This window comes from Ischnura elegans, chromosome 8 (assembly GCF_921293095.1).
Source record: "Ischnura elegans chromosome 8, ioIscEleg1.1, whole genome shotgun sequence".
Taxonomy (NCBI): Eukaryota; Metazoa; Arthropoda; class Insecta; order Odonata; family Coenagrionidae; genus Ischnura; species Ischnura elegans.
Window position 1 is genome coordinate 84,348,799 of NC_060253.1, and position 20,271 is coordinate 84,369,069.

The 20,271-nt window shown below is 37.8% G+C and overlaps 1 protein-coding gene across 3 annotated transcripts in view; it reads left to right on the top strand.

Annotated features, from left to right (window-relative positions):
* LOC124163423 (adenylate cyclase type 2-like) overlaps positions 1 to 20,271 on the top strand; it is a 579,364-nt gene that overhangs the window by 508,504 nt on the left and 50,589 nt on the right. For all 3 annotated transcript variants that reach the window (XM_046540331.1, XM_046540332.1, XM_046540333.1), the window contains 2 exons: positions 17,337 to 17,469; positions 19,800 to 19,988. In XM_046540331.1, the coding sequence (XP_046396287.1) occupies positions 17,337 to 17,469; positions 19,800 to 19,988 (322 nt within the window). The remainder of the gene's footprint in view (positions 1 to 17,336; positions 17,470 to 19,799; positions 19,989 to 20,271) is intronic.

Below are 20,271 nucleotides of genomic sequence, written 5' to 3' on the forward strand. Positions count from 1 at the left end.
ATAACAGTAATATATATATAGTAAAAATAGTCGCATATAGTGTTTATGCGGTTCAAAATCCTCTGGAAACAATTGCTTTGATTAAATTTAATCAAGGAGCATTTAGTTTTTTTTTATATTTCAACAGAATCAACAATAAAAGCCAAAGGTGTAGTACAGATAATACTAAATTCGGATTTTTCTGATTGATTTCATTTAGAAACAGCTGTTTTATATATTTTAATTTTATAAACATTCTATCGTTTAAATAATTTGATAGCATTAAAGTGAGTGTCAAAGATTAAGCAGAAATTGCTGCAAATTCGTCTACATAACCTATCAATATTGTTGATATCATGATATCATAAAAAACTCTTTGGAAACATTTTTCCTGCTAAGTAGCATTAATGAGGATAGTTTACGTCAATGTGTGTGATTTCTTTGCCATTATCAACCTGCAGAACCAAAATTTTATTGCTTAACACTGTTATAAGAATTTAATGTTTTTCAAAGAAATGATTATGATTAGTTAGCAGAATAAAAGGTTTTTTTTCTAAAATTTTCCATAAAATGATATTTACTCCATTTCTTAATGTAAGTCTTTTTTAATGCGTCCAAAATTCACAGCTGCTCCCTCTAGCATGACACTATTTTCTTCCAATGAGTTCCTGTCCTACCGCACGCCGAAGAACGTTCCTTTCTCATTCACAATGCATGATATTGTGATGCACTCGACTTATTTCGAATAGGCTCGCGCTTACAAACTCGCTCCTTCCTCCGACAGTTTCCACAAGGGACATAGAACCTACATCTGAAGCGGGAATATCGCTACTTTCATGCGCTGCAGGACTCCCAATTTCTAGACAAAATATGAAAAATTATGCGCATAGTTTTAAGCCGTTTCCCAGAAGCTGGTTTCCAAGACAACTCCATACAAGAACTTAGACCAATGTTGTTGCGAGACAAAAACGGGCATGTATTATAAGACTCCGTTTCGCTCTGTCCCCCGGAACAGGCCCCCATTCCAGTCACTCTGCCACAGTTCTTACAATAGTCTATGTTGGTTCCTTAGTTCCTTGCGCTGTAATGACGACTCTAGCTCGTCATGAACTTGCGACGCCAAACCGCGCAATGACGAGTGTATCTCGCAATCGGATTTTCATTAGTTTAGCACTTTTTTAGGAATAATATAATTATTTTTAAAGCTTAGCAATACTAAAACATTCATAGTGTAAAGAAATAATTCACATTTAATGAAACATGATGCATTGGAAGGATTAAAATGATTTTATTCGAGTAGCGATGGCTGTGTTCTCCATGCTTAATAATCACATTTTATTTCTCGGTACTACGTTCATTGCAAATTACAAAATTATCATTTCATTACCTACCATTTGAAAAAGAACCACAGAAAAAAATAAATAGAGAATAGGAGCACGATATTCGGAAAATAAATCGAAGTGGAAGGGGTTAAGGATCGATAAATGGTGATATCTTACCTTGGATTGATTAAAAATAGATAGAAAAATTAGTGTTTCGACAATTCTTCCCAGGGTATCAGACAGTTTAAGAGAGGGTTGACTCCATTTTTGTTTTGTCATATCTTGTTTTGTTGACACCAAGCATTTGTATGAGTGAGTCAGTGGACGTAGGTGGTTTATAAATTACACGGCTTTTTTACTATGGCAAGGTGTGGATTAATGCCTGCCGCAATTACTTTTGTGCCATTAATTAGCTTCTCCGCGGTGTTCAAATTCACGAATTTTAATAAGGGATCCTAAAGTCGGCCTTATAATGTGTTGTCACCCACCACGCGTTTAAATGGATTTGCAGAAGTCGCCACTCGCGTCGCTGACAGACTAATTGATCCGAGTTTCACGGGGAAATAAGCAGAGATGGTAATCGAAACTAAATAACATTCTAAACCGAAATTTTCAATAGTTTTCTTCCCGGGAGCGAAATGTAGAAACAAAACGTAAAAGAATAAAATCCGAGGAGCTAAACTAAGGGGCGAAACTAAATCGGGGTCATAGCTACTTCGGGTCAAAGCTAAACTAAACCTGTGGGACGAAACGAAAGGCAGATAATATTTCGCACCGGAGGGACCACGTGCTTCACCTTCGAACGGTTTAGTTTCGACCCAAGTACCGAGTACGAAGTATGAATGCATGAAGTAGAGGTTCGGCCTACCGCCATTAGATGCATGGGGCACTCATATTTTGACCACTAGCAGAAGAGCGGTGAACGCCAACTGGGCATTTGATTTCGAAGCTCAATGTTTTTTTTCCCCCTCCACTAAACTTCTCGGATCGAAAATTAACTATGAACTGCGGAGTTTCGATTAATTTATATTCGTTCCCAGGAGTAAAGTTTCGTCCTGGGTCTTGGTGATTTCTTTTTCGTGCTGGAACGAAAATAAACCTAGGCAAGCTCCGGGTCGAAATGAAGCATTTTCGTTTCACTTTCCATTCCTGCTCCTAGGGGGATTGTTCTTTTTTTCATAATGAAAACCACCACAATCGAACTTAACCTAAGTCTCGTTTTTTCGTTTCTCTCCGGGTGGAAACGAAATATTATCGTTTCGCTTCACTAGCCATCCCTGGGAATAAGGCATAATGGTGGGTGCCAATTGAAATTGACATTCACAATGATATTTTTCATAAAATTAATCACTTTTTAATACTATTCCTCGCAATTACAAACCTAATGCTGCAAAGTATTGAAAGAAAGTGGATAACATTGCACTCATAACCGCGCTGTGAGTATCACTGAAATCCGATTAGAATGCGACCAAAGTGGGAAATTTAGGTACATTCAAGATTATATCTTATATATAAAAATGAATCGCAAAATGTGTTGGTAAGCGCATAACTCAACAACGCCTGGACCAATTTGGCCAATTCTTTTTTTAAAATGTTCGTTGAAGTCCAAGGATGGTTCTTACGGCGAGAAAAAATCGAATAATTGCCGGGAAAATCCTAAAAACAGCCCTTTTCTTTTTCACATACAAACGTTTTCTAACTAAAACGTAGAATCAATTTGAGCTTTATTGCTATTATATAAAGTTCATATTAAATTACAAGCACTCACTGTTATCTAAGAAATGTAGGTGTGTTCCTAACGTCAAAAAGTAAATTTGCACTTTCTTACCGCTATACAAAGTTCAAATTCAATCATATCTATCAAAACAGTGTGCGTGTGTGCGTTGGAGCACAGAATACGTCGTTGGAGGATTTAATGTCGCGTTCCGAAACTAAAAAAAAGTGATCGCGGACCCGACCAAGTTGAATAGTCACAAAATATAATAATAACAACTTGGTTGGATTCGAGATATTATTTCTTTTGTTTTACTTTCGGCAGGCGACAAAAAAAAATAAAACATTGGTATGGCTTTAAAGGATTTGACTTCAAGTCATATCAGATTAAAAATAAAAACAAATTAAAAAAACAACTGTCAATGTCGATTTGCCGCCTTTGCCGGTGTTGTTTTTCTTGGATTTTCTGTCATACTCTACTGAGTGTGCTTTTGTTTTGTTTGCAGTGTTTTGTTATCTACCTATGAAAAAAAAGTTATTGCATGTGACACAATATTTTAATAATGCCTCCTATAAGACGAGGCAATTTAAGTAGAAGAACACGAAATGCTACAAACCAAGCTAATTACCGATGTAATCGTACTGCACAAGAACGTGACGACCGAAATGAACATGAAAGAATTAGGATATCACAAACACGTGAAGCGCGAGCACGACTTTCAAGTAATAATCGCGCAAATTTGAATCGTGCTGCTTTCAGTTACTATGTGTCAATTGACTACAGTAACTACCAATGTGTTGTTATTGGTTCTATGAACTCGGTTTGCTCACATTGTAAAGCATTAAAATACAAAAACGAAGCCAATGGATTGTGTTGCGCAAATGGTAAAGTGAAATTAATACCATTGAATCCACCACCAGAGCCATTGTACTCATTGGTTTCAGGAATAGGAACAGATTCCATACACTTTTTGAAAAATATCCAACAATATAACAATTGCTTTCAAATGACTTCATTTGGGGCAACAAATGTGGTTCGGGAAAATTTTATGCCAACTTTCAAGGTATGTATTAAAGCAGTTAATCATAATTATTTTTATTACATTGCCAGTGATTCCACGATCAACGCCAGCTGATGAACTCAACGCATGTCTAAAGTCATCCAATTTGTGGAAATATGTCAAAGTACTTCATTTAAGCAAGAATATGCGTGTTGAGTTGCAAAATGACCAATCTGGAAACATATTCTCTAAACAACTCATTGACATTGGTAATGGCAATTTTCCTATTGACATGTTGACTGGATGCATTAACTTTCCTCAAAGGTTTTGTCATTTAACTCAATCAAAAGAAGAACTCATTCAGAAGGTATTTCCAGATGTTGCTCAAAATTACAGAAACCATGATTGGTTAAGCGAACGAGCTATATTGGCAGCCAAAAACATTGATGAAAATGAATTAAATTTCAAAATTCAAGAACAAATTACAGGCGAATCGAGGATATATAAATCAGTTGATTCGGCAACTAACCAAGACGATGTAGTTAACTATCCACCGGAATTTTTAAACTCGCTGGATTTGCCAGGATTGCCACCTCACAATCTTCAATTAAAGGTTGGATCGGTAATTATAATGTTGCGAAATATCAACCAACCGCGCCTTTGCAACGGCACACGGTTAGCGATAAAAAAACTACTAAACAACGTGATAGAAGCAACTATATTGAAAGGAAAGTATAAAGGAGAAGATGTTCTCATGCCGCGCATCCCAATGATTCCGACTGATGTGCCATTTGAGTTTAAACGACTACAGTTTCCAGTGTGGCTTGCTTTTGCTATGACCATAAACAAGTCCCAGGGGCAATCATTAAGTGTTTGTGGTATTAATTTGGAAAACCCATGTTTCTCACATGGTCAATTGTATGTTGCCTGTTCCCGTATTGGAAAACCATCAGATTTGTTTGTCTATGCGCCAGGTAATCAAACAAAAAACATCGGTTATCACAAAGCACTACAATGAAAATAGAACTGATTTTTTTTGTTAATAATTATGATTTACATGATTAAAATTACTTACTTTTAAATGCTTATAGTGTTTTATTTAATTATTTTTAATTCACACCGAATTATTACCAGGGTGACGGTTCTGTTCAGGATAATTTTTTGCAAAGAATATAAAAAAGGTAGGAACAAAACACTGCCACATTACAAATTTTTTTGACAGGACGAAGTCTGTCGGGTCAGCTAGTTTTTTATAAAAATGACTTTTTAATGCTATTCCTCGCAATTAAAAGCATAATACTGCAAAGTATTGAAAAAAGTGGATAAAATTGCACTCATAACCGTGCTGTGAGCATCATTGAAATCCGATTAGAATGCAACCAAAGTGGCAACAGATATCAGATTCCTATGGGAGAGAATTGGGCCTCCTACATGCAGTCTCTTGTTCAAAGACCTCATCACCGTCGATTACTTTTACCTCCAAATTGCCCCAAAAAGTAAAAGCATAGAGACTGTTGGCAACACTGGAATGTACATAAAATTTACTGTTTCTTATGATTTTGGAAGGGGTCGATTCTAGGACTTTATGTCATATTTCGTCTTGTTCACCCAAAACATTTGTATGAATCAGTCAGTGATCGAAAGTGGGTTTTATAGTATCTGGGTGCCTTAGTTTCTAAAAAATATCGTCCATAAAATTATATTTTTGACTCCTAGCCTTTAATTTTAGCATTAAAACTACTAATAGGGTGCCACTAATTTTTAACATCTAATGCTTTCAACTCTTCACTTGTAGGATATTAATGTATATATCTGAGCGGGTGTATCTAGTGCATTTAGAGAGAATAGAAGAAGTGCCAATCTTTCACGGGTAACACAGTCAAGAATAATGAAAACTTCTTCTAAGAGATCAAAAAAAGAATGATGTCATTCAAGAAAGCCTTCCCGTAAAAGGAAAGTCTCCTTGTTAATAAGACCTTTAACATCGAGACTGGAAAGATTTTCCTAAAAAGTTCTGTTGATTTAGGAAAGGATTTTCACTTCTTTGGATGTAAACTCATTTCCCGGGAATGCTCAAAATAGGGTTGGATCTGAGCGATAAAAGATTGATTTGAACCTCCACAGCGAACGAAGTCCAGAATTTGAAGTCAGTGGAGTTGAGAAAGAAGCAAAAATAAGATGACATGTGATGCAAGAATCTCCAATTGCGCCTTAGTTCTACTCTAACAAAAAACGCTATTAAACATAGTTTACGCAAACATTTGCTCAAGAAATAGGTGACTGATTGACCAACGGAAATTTATTTTTCGAACTCTGACATTAACTCGTGAACGAGACCGGTAAACATGTACGTACAAGAGAGCCTTCCGTGGTTGCCCAGTTAATGCTGTTGTCAACATCTTCACCCTAAATAAGATGTTATTTTGGAAAATGGATGAAGTTAGTGATGAAATATTTATCAATATTTTTCTTTGAAACCATTGGAATTTGCCTTCATCGTCAGCATGGAATTTTAATTTCCAGTCCAAATGAACGACAACGCGGCCTGATGTGTGCAATACGCGCCTTCACACACTTGACTATTGATTCAGGTGGTCACGATGCGACGTCAACCCGGACCACAGACTTCATACTGGTTATACTTTTACCTGAAGAGACCATTCATGATTCCTTTTGGAAGTTTTTTTTAATGTAGGGACTTACATTTTGCCTTAGTGACGAATTTACTGTTTACATAAGAGAAGAAACCACTCTTAGAGCATGCATGCATTGCAACGTGATCAACAACATCGAAGCAAACGCCACTTTCATAGCTAGCTAACCTCACCCATCTAGTGATCAGGGATTTTTTCACTTCTATCTTGGTTACAGGACAAAAGCCGTAAATCCCTATTTTATTCTTAGCAGGAACGAAGACCACTCAATATATTTGGCGATGATTATTTTGAGGAATTCTCATGTAAATAAAGATTATTTCTATTGTTATTCAGCCATCTTTAATCAGATGTCATTATTTACATTACTTGTGCATGATGTAAATTTGTGGGCAATATATGTTTCCACTTCATTGGAAAAAAAGCCATCATCGAAAAGTAAATCCCACCAGGTGTCTTAATATTTTCAAATTTTGGAGAACAACCTTTCCTAAATATTCAATCAAATTGCAATTAATTTTCAAAGGAAAAATGAAAAAAAGGTATAGTGGTTGAATCAATTTCATCTATTTATCAATTCGTCCACAATATATATGGAAAGTTATATTGATTATGTATTTCGAGATCTCATTCTGCCTCTGTTCTTTCTTGTCAACTTGATATCTCGTTAGAGAGTCACTTCGAATCTCACGGAAACTTGTTTATAATCCAACACATAGATGGTCTTCTCAAGTAAAAGCTTTTGTGCGCCCTATAAGAATATGATATCCTAAAGAACGATCCAAAGGCAGGCCCATGATGTGAATTCTTTGGCGTTACAAGAAACCTCGCTCGTTAGTTTTTGCCTATTAAAATGGTAGGTGGAAATATCTCAGATGGCGTTGTCGTTTAAAGACCGTGAATCGTAGATAAAAAGCGAATTACTCTGGAAAGAAGAGATGCATTCACATTCACAAATGTTCGATCGAGCTACGTGAGAACAATTGCCGAATACCAATCCACTTTGGGATAAAGTGAGTGTATTTATATTTCCTCATTTTAATGTATAAAAGCGAATCCAAAAACATCAATATTACTTGACACTATGCTTTTTCTTCATTCTTTACCTCTCAATATGGTTTCTGACACAACAATCCTTTGTTTTTCTCCCTGTCACCAAGGTATCAACTCAACATAAAACACCGTAGAACCAAAAATCAGCAAAAAAACAACAAATGAATGTCAGAAAATGAAACAGAATGATAACAATTATTTTAAAAATAAAAAGTACATACATGCATCAAGTTTTCTGATTGTGAGACTTCGTCAGGGTTTTTCGAAATTGGGCGATCTTTACGATCAAAACTAGACGTCTTACGTCTAGTATAGCTGTAGGCTTACCACGGAAATATACCAACCTTGCTAAAAACAACCATGGCAGACACGGGTCAAGCTTGTTACCATATAATTTGATCTTATCCCTTTATTTGCCAATATATATTGTGCGATACACCATTCAATCTTACTAGAATAAGTGATTTCCACGTATTTTTTGCATTTCGGGCGATATATTTCGTAGAAAAACATGTTATGAAAGCATAGTAAACTATCGCCATCTCTTAGAGTTTTCCCGAACTACGTAGACTATCAGGAATTTGAACATGGTAGAAAGCTTCCACGTGAATCATTGTTTAATTTTGTTTGCATAATTTATTGTTTATGGATATGCCGAAGCACGTATCATTCTCTGTTATGTTTATTGTGGAGTCACTTTTGAATTTCTTTTTCTCCATTGTAAATTGTTTTGTTCTGTAGCAGTCTTCATCCGGGATAGATTTTAAGCACTCATTTGACTCAAGAATGGCATGTCGCTTATTTCACCTAAACAGAAGTGTGGAAAGGGATGCAATTCGCTTCGTGATGGCATAGGTAGAAAAGCAAAAGATGTGGCAGTTCTGAAGGATAATAAATTTCACCTCCTTTTCTTCATGTGAAAATCTAGTGGGTTTTGACTTGCCCTTTATTCCTGGTGAATATTAAAAGAAAAATCAATCTGTAATTATATTATTTTCCAGAGAGGTTAAATCAACAATTCCGATTGCAATACATCCACAGCCATCAACTCCAGCTTAGTTTATGCCTCGTACAGTTATGATTGATCCAGCGATCATTGGAACTATTGTGCATTCACACTGCGTTGGTTAAAACCTGTGCTGCCCTCCAGTGCTGAAATCTAAAGTGAACGAGAAACTGCTGGTTAGCAAAGCTGTTGAGGTATGCAGGGTGAAGATATTACCGTGTTCAACGTGTATTTAACGAATAATATTTCTTCCACCCATATCCTTCCTTGCTTGGACAAATCCTTGAAAAAAATAGAGCGATGGGAGCTTCACAAACTTTTCGTCCTTCTCTAGTCGCTTCCTCTTCCGGTGTCGCAGCGCCTAACCATCGTAAAGTGGCAACGTTAGGAAGTACGTGAACTATTATCCGGACATGCATTCACACATCTAGTTCTTGCAACTATCGTTAGGACGATCGCTGGGACAACCGTAATGTGAACTGAAATGCCTCAACTTCGCCAATGGATCGAATCAAAACCACTATCGATCCGTGTTCAGTTCGCATTGATTCGCAGACGCTCTCCACACGCACGACTCGAGGCATCCCCCATATCGAAGTCATGAATTTGCGCATCTGGCCATCTTGCGGAGGATCTCCAGGGTTGTGCTCCAATAAAAAAGGACATGGGTTTTCGTTCAACTCCCATTTTTTTATTCTCAGCTCCTATACCTCGTACGAAAGGTAGAAAAAGGTTAGAGAAAGGTAGCACTGGTCAATTTGATTTCATTTGGATTATGTTTACGAATAAGACGCTAGTTTGAAGTTTTTGACGCTGAAAAGTAAAAATGTTTGGTTGCATATCGAAGACTTTTACAAAATATTGATCGCTCCAAGGTTAGCTATCGCATCATTAGTGAAATCGACATATAATGGTGATTAGTGTTAGCTACTTATTTGGTAATTTACACATTTTTAATATTAAACAGCAAATTCAGCCAACATTGCATGCCGCGAATGGAAGAACATTGACCTAACGCTACGTAAATCATCATCACTCGCCTCCTTCAAAAAGGCACTACACGTAAAACTTCTTCGAGTACAACAACGAGACATGTAACATCATGGGAACAGTAGGAAAGATTCATCACTTATCTCCTCCGGCTTCGTCTCATTTTTTTTTTTTTTTTTAAAGGTACTGGGTGACATTTTCCATGTAATTTATTGTTTTTGTAGATACCCAGATTTACATTAGCTCTCTCAGTAGTTTTTCGCAGATTTTTCACGCCCCCCTTCTTGTGTGGGTGTTTTCCTGCCGTGGGTTTTTTCCAATAAGGACGACAGTCAATATCCTTAGGTTTTTCCCACGCTCACTAATATCTTTTTACACTTGGTCAATGGTAACTTTGTTAACTTTAAATTTTATTTCTTGATTGAAAATGGAACTTCTCTATCTTTTTATGTAATTTCTCTGCATGTAATTTCATGAGAAAATTGACAATGTATTTAACTGCATATATTTCATGTTTGACGAGGGGTTAGATTGAGGATGGGACTTTCTAGTCCCAATCTCGCCCAATAAAGACGTTTATTATTATTATTACGAGGTTCAAACTTGGGAGACAGGTTCCTTGGATTTCAGAAGACAGTTTTTTCGCATCAAAATATAGGGGAGGGTGGTGTACCTAGGGCATAGTGTATCTATAGGAACACTTGAAACTAACGGCAAGTGCTGCGGCGTAGGGACTTTAAAGTAAGCTATTTACGTGAAAGGAGCACTAGAGAGTAGCATAGGTCAATTTGAGTTCATTTGGATTATGTTTACAAAGAAGACGCTAGTTTGAAGTTTTAAACGCTGAAAAGCAAAATTTTTGGTTGCATATCGAAGTCTTTTACCAAAAAATTGATCACTCCAAGAGTGGCTATCGTAGCATAGGTGAGATAGACATGCAATGGTGATTAGTATTAGCTAGTTATTTGGTATTTTAGACGTAATATTAAACAGTAAATTAAGCCAACATTAAAAATGGCGACCTCTGATGTACCTAGGAACATTTAAAACACTCCACGCGATTCCACTCCACGTGACGTACCAGGGACCTAGTTTCTATACGAGTAGATAGGAGTTTTACATTGTCTGAGATTACCAATGCATGCAAGAGACACAGAGGTCAGGGAAACTTCTCTTAATAATCACTAATTAAAACTGCCTATGGTCGGAAGGTTTCCTGCGTTTGATAAGGTATTAATAATCCTTTTTTAAGCCAAGCGCATCTCAGCGGCGCACATATTCTCGCCCCAAGGTCACTTCACTCGGCGACAGTGGGAACCAGATTGACGTCTCACGGTCTTTTCCCAGCATTCATACTTAGCCGTCGCGTTTTCGCGCGCTTGAAAATTTTGACTTTTCATTTAATCGCGAAAAATATATATTGTCATTTAAAAATCTAAGGGCGTGAAATACGTACTCCAGGAGTAATAATACTTCGATGTAGGCAACAAAAAAATAATAGGAAACCACCCTATTTCAGCGCTCGTATTAATACTCCAAAGAGACTCGATGCAAAATCTACTACGGCTGATTGCGTACGGAGTGTAGGTACAGTCTGATGCAAAGATTTCGGTGCCAGTCCTGCCCATTACCTTGCCATGCCAAAATGTCTTTAAATTTCTGGAGGGCCCTCGTAGCTTTAAATCAACGTCGATGATTTCGATTGATCGGCCCATTACACTGTCTGCAGCGCTCACCATGCAGCAGGGTTCTTCATTCAATCTTGAAAATGGGAAGGTGGAAGGGTTATGAAGAGATGTCCGTCGTGGATTGTTGCTGATCGATCCGTACGACATTCAATCGAAAGGGAATCCGGCGGCAGTGAAATAAATGGGGATCGGGTTGGTGTGGTGGGTAGAGTGTTGGCTTCCCATCCCGTGGGCTCGGGTTCAAATCCCGGCAGTGGCAGAGAATTTTCAGAGACTGTCCGATCCCTGCTTGAATATCGTGTGGAGGACATTTCAAGCGCAACACTCCGTCCATCGGATGGGACGTTAAGCCGTGGTCCCCTTGGCGCTTTCCGTTAAAAGCAGGCTAATCCCGACGCCGGGTTTCTGTCCACCCTTCCTTACCGATCCTTTCCTCATGGCGCAAATGACTTCAGCTGTCGGTCGCCTCCTCCAAATACCATACCAGTGAAATAAATCTGTGGCTGGAGAGGGGATTATTGCTGAAGTCGATGACTGCACGTGGCTTTGAGTTGCCTCATATATTTTAGGTCCTCTTCCAACGTACCAAAAATCCAAGTAAACATGATATCGAATTCACTATAGGAAAAAGAACTACGATATCAAGTGATCATTTACGAAATATTTTGATCATTGCCCACTAAAAAAAATGAGCATCGAATTTCCAAGGCCACTCTACGACAAAGGAACACGTTTAGCCCTTCCCAACTCACGCCACTATATTTATCAATAGGGTAAATAAAATTGAATTTTGAGGGCTTCATAAACGTATATTTTTTTGAAATTGGTGTTTCTTGTTTTTTTTTACTTTGGTCTTCGTATATTATTGTGTAAAAATGGATGTCGAGGGCAATATAAATGTAGTCATGTATTGTTTTTTCCTGGTTTGGTGCTATGTACATGGGGATATGTATTGTGTAAAAAATGGTATTTTGAGGGTTTTTAAAATTTATTTTGCACTTAGTATTTTGTTTTGCATTTTGGTTTATGCATATTTTTGTGTGATGTAACCTGTAAACCAAGATGGTACTTTGTATTTTAAATTTTTGTCTTAATGTACTTCCTGGCTTTACGTTACCACCCGACTTCATGGTCGACTTGTAACAATTTATGTAATAATGATAGTATCATACGGAAATCAATGACCTATTTCGGTCATTGCCGAGTTAAAAAAATAAACTTAGCATCGAGTTATAAATAGTACCTATAATACCGAAGTCATTAACTCGACGATGACCGCTAGATTTCTCTTCCGTTGGAAGAAGTTCGTGATTTGTCACAGGAGATCGTTTTACACTCGATATCAAGTTAATTTTATTATTTGAGATTTTGAGCACGCCCTTCCGTTTTCTTCCTTTTTCACTGGTCTGCATATGAACTCGGATCAGGCAGTTCCAATTTCTTCGTAGATAGTTGTAGATGTTAAAAAAAGAATAGGAGAAGAATGAGAGCTGCTATGGAGCTCTCTACGCTAGAAAACCACGTGGAAGATAGGTCATGCCATGTGGTTAAGTGATTGCGTGAGAAATGAAATGGAGGAACAAACTGAAGGAGAACTACCCGAAAAAAGTCAATAGTTATTCAGAAAGCCAAATTCTGAGCATTCGCCACCTTCATTAAGTAAAAACTTGATGTTTTACTTGTAAGGTATTTATTTTCATTTAAATTGCTGAAGATATTTTATGCCCGTGTTGAAGCAGAACAATGGCCATTCAATGTTCAAGTAAATTAGGCTTATAAAAGGAAGAAATTAGGCCTGAAGGAGACCAATAACTATGAGATGAGAGATAGAATCAATGATACCACTAGATATGCTTTCCAGGTGACAATATTTCCAGAATACAGAATTACAATTTCAGAATTTTCGTACAAGCGGACTCATGTAAAGGAGAAGTCTTTCAAAAAAATAACAAATATTTAGACAACCGTATTCTGAGCACTCAACACCTGTAATAAATACAAATTTGATGCGTTACCACTAAGGTATTTCTTTGCATCAAAAGTACTCAAGATATTTTGTATCCGTGTTGAGAACAGAATAAACCCGATTAAATATTCAAGTAAATTAGGCTTATTAAACAAAAGATCTTGAGGGCTGTAGTACCCAATCTCAGGATTTTATGACTATGAGATGAGAGATGGAATCAGTGATGCCGTCCGCTGCTTCTATCATAATACTCCTACGTTAATCCAAAATTACGGGAGGAATCCAATGTTTTAGTGGGCCACCTGTGGAATAAATTACGAACTAAAGTGTTCTCCTTGTTCCCTTTACGGCCTCTTCGTCTCTCACGAGGGCACCTTGCCCCCGCTTCCAATCACCGAGATTGACTCTGAGCGCCACCGCAGGAGGGCAGCACGGGTTGGGGGAAATGGCCTCCCATTACGACGGCGATTTCGTTCTTATGAGTGCGCAGGAGAGCACCTTCGGATGTTTTTCTTCCTTCCTCTACCTATTGCTCCTTGGCTCCTTACATTAAATCCAAACTCTCCATCCGTGGAGGGCGACTGCTCCTTCTTTAATGGACGGAGATAAGAATGGGTTACCGTAAAGAGGAATTTTGGGGCGTCCCACAGTTATTGACCAGTATCCCTGCGTCTTACTTTCCCTTTCATTCTCTGGCTTTTCTCTTGTTGGGGCACAAGCCTTGAGTTACATCTATCTAGTCTACATCGCAGGAGGATCCAGGGGCGCAGCTAAGAATGCAGCCTAGGGTGGGGGGAGTTTTAGGTGCAACTAATACTTAGGGGTATGGGAGTATTGCTTACCCGCCAGGGTAAGCGGGATTTGCATGGGCCCTCATCCAGAAAACTTTTAAGATTAATAATTCAAAAGAACGAGTTTTACGGCTTTCTGAGGGATATTTGATTAATCCTAACACTATTCTATAAGTAATCCTAATCCAATTAAGTAAAATGGATTAAACTTAAATATTTCTCTGAGCTCTGGGAGGGGGTTTTATCCTCCAAAACCTTTTGCTTGGTGAAGATATTTAGGTACGTTGTTCGTCGTCCTTAGAATTCCATTGAAGTATTTTGGTGGTACATAAACTAATTTATCGAGAAAGATCCGTAGCGATTTAGCTACACTGTGTGGTAACGAGATCAGAATTTAATATTGTTCAATTTCTTTGAGTGACTTTGATTGAAAGGATGGATCGTCTGGACAAGCATATTTTTACGTAGGATCTAATTGGGATCTAATTGCTCGTCAACGACGAGAGTGGCTTTTATGGCTTTTGTATCATATATGCGTTTTTAGATGTGTCTGAAAATGTCTTTTTTTGTCAAAATTTGACAAAAGTGCAATTTTTGAACATTTATAGAAAAAAAAGTTCTGAAGTAAAAATCATTTTGATAGCATCTTTGAAAAATATAGCAGCATGTTTATAGAGTCTAAGATTTTTACTAGCTTTGATCATATGGTTTAGGTTTTACAGGGGCACAAATATGGTAGTTTTGAATATAATTTGACAGGTGGGCAGAATTTTTCTTTTTCCCTTATTGACTTCAAGCACTCATATCTTGGAAAATACTTGTAATGGGTCTTTAATATTTTGGATTTTTCTTAACTAAGGTTGAAACTAACAACAGGGAAAAAATAATTAAAATCTGAGATGGTGGGTGTGAGACCTCCCAAAAATAGGGTGGTTTAGTGGTGGTTAGAATAATCTACACAATGCCATTTCCTGATTATTTGTGTAAAATTTGCTAATTATCTAGAAACATTATGCGTCCATATTGAAATTCCATTTGTAATCCGTGTCTCTCCGTCCGAGGGCTCACTTCGACCGGCTTCAAAAATAAACTAATGAGTGGATTAAGCCTTTGTAACTATTAAACTACACTGTCTACATGCATTTCCGTTCCTGCAACCACATTACTAAATTTTTCGTCTCCAATTTCATCTGCGGATTTTTATTTCTTAATCGTCCTTTTTCGCATTTTTGCGGATCCACATTAAAAGTTTTCGCTCTGCACAAGGATTTTCATTTCTATAACCTAATTTCATATTTATTTTTGTGTACATATAAAAAATTAACTATATACAACGATTTTTATTTCCTTAACCTCATTTGAATTTTTTTTATCTCACATTAACACTGCGCTCTGCAAGGTTTTTATTTTTGAATCTTCATTTCGAATATTTTCGTCTCCACACTTAAACTGCGCTTGTTACGAGCGTTTTCATTTTATAATTATCATTTCGCATCATGCGTTACAACCTTAAAACTGTGCTCCGTAAAAGGATATTATATTTTTTTCACCTCGTTTTGAATTTTTCCCCTCCACATCAAAACTGCGCCGTATACAAAACTTTCACTTCCAAAAAATCATTTCGAATGTTTTCGTCTCCACATTAAAATACGCTATGTACACGAATTTTCAGTCCTATAGCCTCATTTCAAATTCTTCTCCACATTTTCACATTAAACTGCAGTTTGTGCAACGATTTTTATTTCTTAGGCCTCATTTTTCGTCTCCACGAAGGGGACTGCATAGACGGGCCCAATTCCATCTCATAGAAGGCATATTTCTGTTGCCACTTCGGTCGCATTTTAATCGGCTTAAATAAATCTCCGCGGCGCGGTGATGACTGATGAATGCGATATGCAATTTTTTCCAATAGTCTGCGATATAATGTTTCAAATTTTGAGGAATAGCATTGAAAATATATGGATTAGATAAATAACATCATCATGTATATAAATTTTGGGTAACATTCCTAATTAAACCTGATTTTCCCGTGATACTGGGATCACTTTCTCCGTCAGCGACGCGAGTGGCGACTTTTGTAAACCCATTTAAATGCGAGGTGGGTGACAACACATTTAGAGGCCGACTTGAGGATCATTATTTTGTAATATTCGTGCTTTTGATATGAGGACGTGAAAAGCCAAGGGGTACAAGTGATTTTTTCTCGACAGAGTTAGGTAAAGTTAATTGTTAAAAGAAATACACAAAAACGGTTGCCAAAGGACACGAGTGAGTCTCAGTTCTGTGCTGACTTCCAAGGGAAAATCACTTTATCAAACATCTAATTCATCTCGTTTGCTTTCTGTACGAAATATCTGTACATGATACTGAATAGAAAAAAGAAATGACTTGTACCCCTTGGCTTCCAAACCACTTGTATATAATAGGGTGGTTTCCTGTTACTTTTTCATTGCCTAAATCGAAATATTACTACTCCTGGAGTACGCATTTCACGCTTTCAGATTTTTAAATGACGATATCTATTTTTCGCTTTCGCCGTGTGAGGTGACCTGGTGGCGAGGATATTGTGCGCCGCTGCGATGCTAGCTGCTAGCAGGTAGCAGAGTACCCTGCTAGCAGGTAGCGCTTGGCTTAAATAAGGGTTATTAATACCTTGTCAAGCGAAGGAAACTTTCCGACCATAGGCAGTTTTAATAGGTGATTATTAAGAGATGTTTCCCTGAAGTCTGTGCCTCATGCATTCATTGGTAATCTCAGACTATGTAAAACTCCTATCTACTCGCATAGAAACTAGGTCCCTGTGACGTCACGTGGAGTGGCATCGCATGGGCGCCAACCAGGCCTTTTTTCAATTGAGGTTAAAATTGACCGTTGCCATTCGTCTAAACTGGGATTTCTAAAACCAAATAATTTGTATAATTTGTATATTATGAATACACTAATGGTGGGTAAGGAATCGCAATCAATGCATTTCGTTTTCTTTGATTAAGGAAACTACCCTATTATAATGGATCGCTCTACACTTATCGCCGCTATGCGGGCATATCTGTAAACCGATATAAGTTCTCCCAAAGTGGTACAAAAATCAACCTTCAACGAGACGAGATAAGGCCTCCGTTATGCATTCCCATTGATCCATCTACTCACAAGCTGTCGTATTTTGTATTTTGCAGTCGGGTACACATCACCAAGGCGACCCTCCTGCAGCTCAACGGTCGCTTCGAAGTGGAGGAAGGCAACGGAGGATCGAGGGAGGGTTACCTGGGAGACCACAAGATCGACACTTACCTGATCATCCCTCCCACGGTAAGTAGCCCTTTTGGATGGAGTATAGGCCACCGGCTTTTTTCTATCCATTCATAGATATTTTCAAGAGAATGAGAACTCTCCCACGAGGAGTGAAATGTTGAGCGATAAAAATATGTTTTCAACGCATAATTTCCCGAGAGGAATATACAAGAAAGATAGAAAAGGAGCTGCAAAAATCTTCAGCAAAAAAAATTAAGTTTTATTTCAAGCATTTAATTGGTTTTTTCGACGTAAAATCGTCCCTACCACTGATGACAAATTATTTCTAACTCTCTTTGTCCCACTTAAATTTTGCACGGGATTTGTAACATTATTTTCACAATTTTTAACAGCTTGTTTTAAAATATTGCTTTTTAGTCTTTCTCATATTTCCTGTGAACTGCCACTGATGAAGGCAAGTCTTGTATCTCTAAAAGCAAAGGTCTTCAACCCGCCGCACGCCGGCTAATTTCTTGCGGCTCCTGGAGGCTAAAGAAAGTATTGTATCGCGAATCAAATATCTATACACTCGTCAAAAATTGCATTGATTTATTAAACATTTCAATCAATAAAGATTATTACACTTTGAAAGTATACGTATTTTCAAATTTGACGGAAGTGACGGTAAAATGACATGGAATATTGCGGCCCTCTGGATGACGTGAAATCGATTTTTGCCTTTGCATTAAAAAAGTTTGAAGACCACTGCTCTATGATAGAGTGAAATTCTACTTAACTATGCCTGTGACGACTAAGCATTCGATTTTTATCCTTGTAATAGTACCAAGAATTTATGAAAATAAATAATAAACGAGCGTGACGCGCCCGCTCCCAGCGGGATTCCCCCGCTCTTTTCGATGCAGGTCCACAGAGGGATAGGCGCGTTTCTAATTTTAAAATGTAGAAAAAAAGGCAGGGTCTTAATGTGCAAATTTAATTGTAATGTTCATGTACAAATTGAGGTCAGAGGACCTCTTTGAACACAACATTGGAAGTAATAACACTATCCTCTGTTAAACGCACATGATGACTCATACTTACGTATCAACAGGAGACTTGAAAGTGGAATCAGCCGTATTTTGATAAAAGTTATTTAAAGAATGCAAGATATTGTTGCAAATTAACAAATGTATCAGTTTATGCGCCGTTAACGTCAGAAATATTTACCGGTTTTTGTTTTTTTTTTTGTTTTTTTTTTGTTTTTTTAAATTATTTTAAAACCAATTTTAGGAAACAATAGCAATATTTAGGAAGTAAGATATGCCGTCGCATGTTCTCTGATAAATTCTGTGCATTTTGGTACCTCATTTTTAGAGTTTGGTTGTGTATAAGTTGAGAAAAAGGTATCTATACAGTAGAAATATTATAGAAGATAGCCACTATATCAAGTCCGATCTTATTGAAAATCAATTTTCAATCCAAATGGTCAGTCTCTCCAACTTTATTTGACATGTAGAATGATAAATAGTTGATATATAGGATCGTCATAAAATAATGGTGCAGTTTTGAACATGGTTTAAATGATAGCAGAATTACTTGCAGTTTATGTTTATTTTTTATTTTTCGAGTTTGTCTTCTCAAACAGTTTTATTTACTTGATAAATAAATTGCAATGTAGAGCGCTTAGTCGCTCGTCAAGAAAGAAACCCGGCGTTGACATTATCCTACTCCTAACGAATGGCGTCAAGGGGACAATGTATTAACGTCCTATCCAACGGACGGATTGCTGTACTTGAAGTTCCCTCCCCAAGTCACTCAAGCTGGGATAGGGAAACCTCTAAAATATCTCTGCCACCCTATCCTTATTATCTTCCTTTGAATTACTGAAAAAGCACCATTCTTTATTGTTAACCCTGCATACAGGGTGGAGAAAAGTTGTGTCGCGAAATTTTAATCCTGGATAGCCGATACCAGTCAACATTAGTCAACAATCCTAAGTAAGAATGGTTTAACGCAGCTCTCCATTTCTCTCTCCTATCCGCTTACCTTTTCATAGTGACATATTTATTCTCTTTCACATCCTTTATAACCTATCCTACGTAACTCATTCGGGGCCGTCCCTTGCCCTTCTTCCCTTCCACCTGTCCTACGATTGTTTTCATCAGGCCATCATGTCTCACAATGTGGCCAACTAAGTTGTCCCGTCTTCTGCTTAAGATCTGCGGTTTCCAATCCTAAGTGTACTTTTAAAACACTGATGAGAAACTTAGGTGTTAAAAACGGTGGGGTTTTCAGCTCTGCTGATGCTACTTAACTGCATCAAATCAAACATTCCCAAGTACTTATTCTTCTGGTTTGCGATATAAAAGCCTGTTTTCTATTTTTTCATATCCTCTAATTTTCCGCAGAGGGGCCAGGATACGGGAGCGGACGGCAGCGCGGCAGGGGATGGTGGTGGTGCGGATGGTCGCAAGGGCAGCCAGGAGAGGCGCGGTCGGGTGCAGGGCAAGACGACCAAGTATGTGGAGTGCTGGGGCGCGGACAAGCCATTCGCCAACATCACGGAGAGCACGCTAGCCAAGAACATCGGCCTCACGGTGAGTATTTGTACTTCAAAGTAGGCACATACGAGGTGTGTTTCAGAAAATAGCGCGAGTTCTTTTTTTTAATTCGATACCTCCAGTGCATAAACGCTCAACAATCACCCACCGATTCAAATCCGCTCATCTAGATAACCCTCATAGTACTAGGAGAACGGATTTGATTCGGTGGTTGATTGTTGAGCGTTTATGCAGTGGAGGTATCGAATTTGTTGGAGTTGAAGCAATGAAAACTTTGGTTTTTCCACATGGCGATATTGTCCTTCTATGGATTCGTAAC